The 6,054-nt window shown below is 46.6% G+C and overlaps 1 protein-coding gene across 1 annotated transcript; it reads left to right on the top strand.

Moving 5' to 3' along the window:
• Positions 1–3,774: 3,774 nt before the first annotated feature.
• Positions 3,775–4,329, top strand: LACBIDRAFT_323910 (uncharacterized protein; the record flags this gene model as incomplete). The annotated part of the gene is made up of 1 exon (XM_001877610.1): positions 3,775–4,329. One exon carries the CDS (start codon positions 3,775–3,777, stop codon positions 4,327–4,329), a length of 555 nt encoding a protein of 184 aa, XP_001877645.1.
• Positions 4,330–6,054: the final 1,725 nt, after the last annotated feature.

Raw genomic sequence — 6,054 nt, 5'->3', positions numbered from 1 at the left:
ATAAATACTGTGTTTATATGTATTCTAATGGTATATTGGTCTTCCATGGAATCCATATGGAATGCTCCATGGAATCCATATGGAATGCTCCATGGAATCCATATGGAATGCTCCATGGAATCCATATGGAATGCTCCATGGAATCCATATGGAATGCTCCATGGAATCCAATGTGGATATGCCTGCATTCCATATGGAATTCAGTGGAATCCAGGTGGAATGGCAATGGATTCCATATGGAATTGACCATTCCATGACCATTCCATGATCATTCCACATGGAATCCATGATGTCCATGGAACAACAAATTGGCTGTGGTCTCAGCCAAGATTCATTCCATGGATTCCACATGGAATTGGTGATGGATTCCATGGATTCCACATGGATTCCATATGGATTAACCCAGGGAAGGTAAAGACCTCATTTGCACATACCCTGAGGCTCCACAAGTAAATAAAATCACTGAGCAGAGCATTTTGAAATATGGTCTATTGATACCTTGATAGCTGTAAGTAGACCTGAGAAGGATGTGAATGAATAGACGAGGATTGTGAATGTCCCAAAGCTTTAAATGTGTACAAGATTGATGGAAATGCAGGCAAAGGGGAGGGGCAATCCCTGGGTCTATCATTCAAAGTCGTTGTTCTTTCCATCCATTGTTGGTTGCCAGAGGTGTGGGCCTGATTTGGGCCTGATACTCATGCAAACTTGTGTGGCATCAGTGCTGGTGGTTCATTCATGTTTAAAAGGTGAGGCGAATGCGCTGGAAGCAACTGGTGCCCACCCCACAGTGCTGGCTATGTACACTGTGTGCAGGCACACTAGTGGAAGACTCAGCTCTGCTTAAATACCACCAAGTTTGCCTCTATCAAGGTTTGTTTGTTCAGTTTTCTATCACTGCCACCGAGTGCCAACCAACTAAGCTATTGACAGGCAAATGTTCAAAATGTGCCCACACCAACACCTGCCCCGCCTCCAATAGCAACTCTGAGTCCTGCTGCCAATCCATATAGTGTTGCTGGAAAGGACAGGCAGGAAGCCACCAGATTCGACGGCGCACCTCGAGAAAGAGGTAGTCGATCATTCCGTTTCAATCCAAAGGGAAAGTATGTGGCCTTGGCGAATCAACAAAGGCAGGAGGCACAGCTTGAGGCATTGAAGCAGCTTATTGCTGAGAGTGCACGTAAGGCTGGGTTGGATGGCGACATGGGTATTGAAAAAACGATCAAGGTGTGTTTGGTCCCCCTTGTTATCTTATATACAATAATAAAGCAACCTATAGCGTGGTGCACCACCTGTCGCTGAGTGGTGGGATGCAGCGTTGCTCCCAACCAAGAGCTATGATGATATTGAGATGTTTGGTTTCGAACAACTCAATATTAGGACATTGGATTCTCCTATCACAATATACATCCAGCATCCTATCCCCATCCCTGCTCCTGGGGAGAAGGACAAGATAGCGTTGAAGCCTATGATGTTGACTAAGAAGGTACAATCTTCCCAGTCAGTGTTTCTTCCAATTCCAACAAATATCCTGTTCACAGGAACAAAAGAAGATGAGGAAATTGAGGAGGAAGGAGGCTTTGCAAGATAAGAGAGATCAGATTCGTATGGGACTGTTACCTCCTGATGCCCCCAAAGGTAAGCATCTTCTTGTGATTGACAGATGACCTACTCACCTCTATCTACAGTGCGACTGGCCAATCTTATGGAGGTTCTAATGTCGGATGCTGTCCAAGACCCGACCCGAGTTGAGGCTCGTGTGAGACGTGAAGTAGCACAGCGCAAGCACGGGCATGAAAAAATGAACGCTGAATGCAAGTTGACTGATGAGCAACATTGCGAAAAGGTTGAGGCGAAGAAGGCAGACAAAGAAAAGAAGGGTATTTATGGTGCAGTGTACAAGTACATTCTCTTTTTTCCTTCATCACAGACAACTGAAGCTTCGTCACAGTACTTTACAGTGCCCCACCTATTCCTGCAGGAATCCTGTCATTCCAGTGGAATCCACAGGAATCCACAGGAATTCCACAGGAATCTGCAGGAATTCCACAGGAATCTGCAGGAATCCACTGGAATTCCACAGGAATTTATGAGTCATGTGACTTAAGATGTATTTATTCAACTCCAACATCATTCTGACCACTTTTCCTGATAAAATTTGAAGTTAATAACTTGAATTGTAATGTATTGAATGTATTCAAAGACATGGGATGTATTTTATTACAAATTAACATACAGTCTATATTTAAAGAAGGGGGGACAGTGGGGCAGGGACAGGGAAAGGGGGTGGGTGAAAGACAAGGCAGTGGGGAAGGAAAGGGGTAGGAAGGAGGGGAGAGTTATGGAGGGAGGGAGTGGTGGACAGGGGGGAGTGATGGAGAGGGGAGTGGTGGAGGGGTAGGGAAGGGAAGGGGGTGATGGAGAGGGGAGGGACAGGAATGGGGTGGAGTGACAGAAAGAGGGAGTGAGGGAGGGGGAGGCCCATTTTCATTCATGCGTGGTCGTTGACGCGGTGGCGTTGGCGTGGACGTCGTCGCGTTGGCGTTGACACGTTGTCCCCTCTTCTGGCGTGGACACGTCGTGGGCGTCGTCGTCGTTGGCGTGGACACGTCGTCGTCGTCCATGGTTGTTTTATGGGCGCTGGGCGTTGTTTCGCGTCCGTTGGGCGTTGTTTCGTGTCCGTTGGGCGTCGTTTCGGGTCCGTTGGGTGTCGTTTCGTGTCCCGGGGCGTTGTTTCGTGTCTTTCGATGGGCGCTGGCTGTTTTTGGTGGGCGCGGGTGGTTTACGGTGGGCGCTGGGACGTTTTCGTCAGCGGCGTGGGCTTTTTGTGGGCGCTGGGGTGTTTTCGGGGGCGCTGGCGGTGTTTTCGGTGGTGCCACGTCATTGTCGTCTGTCGTCGTCCGTTGGTTGACACGTCGTTGGTGGGCGTGGGCGACGGATGCGGATAGCGTCGAGTGAAGGGGATCGTGGTGGTCACGACGAGCGGTGGTGGCGACGGGCGTGTTTGGCGGCGGTGACAAGCATGATGGTGGTGGTGGAAGGAAGAGGGTCGTGTTTGGTGAGCATGATTGCCAAACAGATATTGTTTGTTATCCATCTCAAATAAACAAACTATAATACATAACAAATAAATAAAATAAACAGATTGCAGTGGAATTCTGTTCCTGCACATTCCGGGGAACCCTATTCCTGCCCATTCCGGGGACCATTCCGGTGTAAATTCCGGAATGATCAGATTCCACCGGAATGAGAAAACACAGGAATGACAAATTTAGCAGAGCTTACTGCTAAATTTCATTCCACCGGAATCCACAGGAATCCACCGGAATTCCACCGGAATGACCGGAATCCTGCAGGAATAGGGGGGGCACTGATAAGACCTCGAAACTTGGGCCAAGTTTCTTTATGAAGAAGTATACTGTCGATTTGGAGGAGTTCTTCTCTGTTTGGTCGACGGCGGTTCTGAATTCAAGGGAGCGGTCGAGATTCTTTTCAAGCAATACGGAGTTGTCGCTATTGTTTCCTCGCCTTACCATCCAGAGGGCAACGGTCATGCAGAACGCTCACATCAAACCCTCGTCAATTCGATCCTTCGGGCTTGTGGAGATAACGCGTCACGATGGCCACTCTACTTGCACGCTGGTTTGTGGGCGATGCGATGTTCGACATCAAGAGTTACGGGATATCCCCCTTATTTTCTTCTTTATGGTCGTCACCCGATTTTTGCTTTTGACTTTGCAGACAAGACTTGGGATACACTTGATTGGCACAATGTCGCTTCAACGGAAGACCTCCTCGCGCTACGGATGCAACAAATTCTACGGCGGGACAAGAAACTGGTACTCGCGATGGACCAGCAAAAGAAGGTTTGCCAACGGGCTGTTGATGATTTCAACCGTCTTTTATTATCGAGAGGAACACCAAACAATCCGTACAGTTCAACCTACAGAATATGCCCTACATGTTGCAGCCGTCTCTTCGTCCTCAGCGCATGCTTCAACAGTCATTGGGACCCTGAACCAAGACCTCCTCATCACTCCGCCCTACCCAGTTTCTGTAAAAAGCGGCGAAGCATCTTTCCCAAATAACCGCTCGCTAGTATCCTTCTCGACTGTCACTCCATTTGCATTTACGTCACACAGCCTTCACTACCGCTACCACCCCACCATTGCAGAGCTCGACCCTATGGACTACAATGCCGTTCAGTACATTCGTTTCAATGCATCCTCGAGCATCGTCAATGGGCACATCCACGAACATCTGCTCGAAGACTCAAATATACGCGACCTCGAAGCTTGGGCTCTCGCCGCTCTCCCTCTCTGCTAAGTTTTTCCTTCTTTTCATTTGATCATTACCCCGAAACGATGGGGGCATCATTTTAATTTTCTCCCTATTGTGGAAGTGCCAAATGACGTATTCATGACCAAGAAGTCTTTTATTTTATTTTTAGGGACATCAAGAGTATTTTCACAGTTCATTCCAACGTACACACAAGCACGTTGATGAGAAAACTTCACGTTGAAGGAGCTTGGTCCGGGCTTTCGTTTTCATACGCTTTTTCTTTTTGTGTTTTCTTTTTGTTAAATGTTCTTTACTTACGACAAATCCTTGTGAGCTACCAAGGCCTTACTTGAAGACTGGATGGTAGGGTTGAGAAACCAATGGCTGGGATGCTCGCGTTGAGGGCGGCAACGCGCACGTAAATAAGCATCTCCCAGCGTTGAGCAACTCCCCGAGCAATCCCCAGTCCAAGGGTTCCGCCAAGGCATCTGACAGGAAGTGTCAGCGTTGTTTTCTTTTATTTGTTTTCTTTTTCGACACTTCTTTGTCTTCTTTTCTTATTTTAGATTTATTGGGGACAGGCAGCACGCGAGAACGTGCAGAATGCCTTGTGATTTCTGAATTTGTACTTAAAGGTGTCCTCCCACCTCACGAATGGAGCACTTTCTTTTTCCCCTCTCTCCCAACTCTTTCAACCGTCTTCTAAGTCGTCGCGCACCACGGCGCGGCATTCCTCAAGTTGAGACACATTAAGCACGTCGAAGATCTCACGCCACTCCCTCTAAGCGCGTTGGAAAGCTCACACCACGCCTTTAAGCTTTTACAGTTTTGATATACGCTAAGTACTCTTTTCGGTCTCTCCTTTGTCTCTTATCTCTCCCCCTTCTTTCGTTTTCTTTCTTTTACAAAGTAGTCAACCGGTTCTTTGTCCCCAGTACTGAACGTTTGTTCTTCCACACCAATATGCATTGGTGGCTGAGTTGTTGCCCTGATAAAGATAGAGGCCGTAGTGTCAAAAACACAACATAGGGGTGAAAATCACTTACAGACTTATAGGTTTCTGTGACTTGTCAACTCCCTTCCAGTCTCAAGCAGTTTGAGAGGAGCAGGGAGAGAATGCTCATGGACAAAACATAGGCATATTGTTGGTGCATTGTTGAACTGATCAGCATGACAGGATTTACAGTGACTATACAAAAGCCTTGCACCACACAGATAATTCTATATCCTCTCCAAGTTCCAGGGAATAGTTACCATATATATATGGTAATAGGTAATATACAAATGTTCTATATACATCTTTGACATGAATATGAGATCTGGATCATGCCCTGCTCCATGTAGAAAAAAGTAAAAGAAATGAGGTTTTGAGAGTTTTACAAATACTTTATGTTAAAGCATCCACTCATGGTACATGTACACAGTGAAGCAGAATCTGCATGCACCAAAAAGGAAATTGAAGCAGGAATTGATTTGTTGAGCAAGGAGAAAGAGGTGTTTGTGGCCACTCAACGATGTGTTTGGAAAGATGTGCAGAGGATGGAACCAGGAAAACATTTGAGACATATGGATACATCGCAAGAGGCAGCACGAGTGTTTTGGGGATGTGCTACATGTGTATGCATTAAAAAGGAAATTTGCCTTATTTGGTAACACATAGTAAGATTCTTTTCCTCCACTAGGACCATTCTACTATATTAGGAGATAAGCTGACAAATAATCTCCTTATTTGGTCAAATTGCCTTTGTCCTTTACATTGTAACACTTTGA

The sequence above is a fragment of the Laccaria bicolor genome, genomic scaffold (assembly GCF_000143565.1).
Source record: "Laccaria bicolor S238N-H82 LACBIscaffold_5 genomic scaffold, whole genome shotgun sequence".
Lineage (NCBI taxonomy): Eukaryota > Fungi > Basidiomycota > Agaricomycetes > Agaricales > Hydnangiaceae > Laccaria > Laccaria bicolor.
Note: the sequence above shows the minus strand (reverse complement) of the source record. Positions and strands in the feature narration are given on the sequence as shown.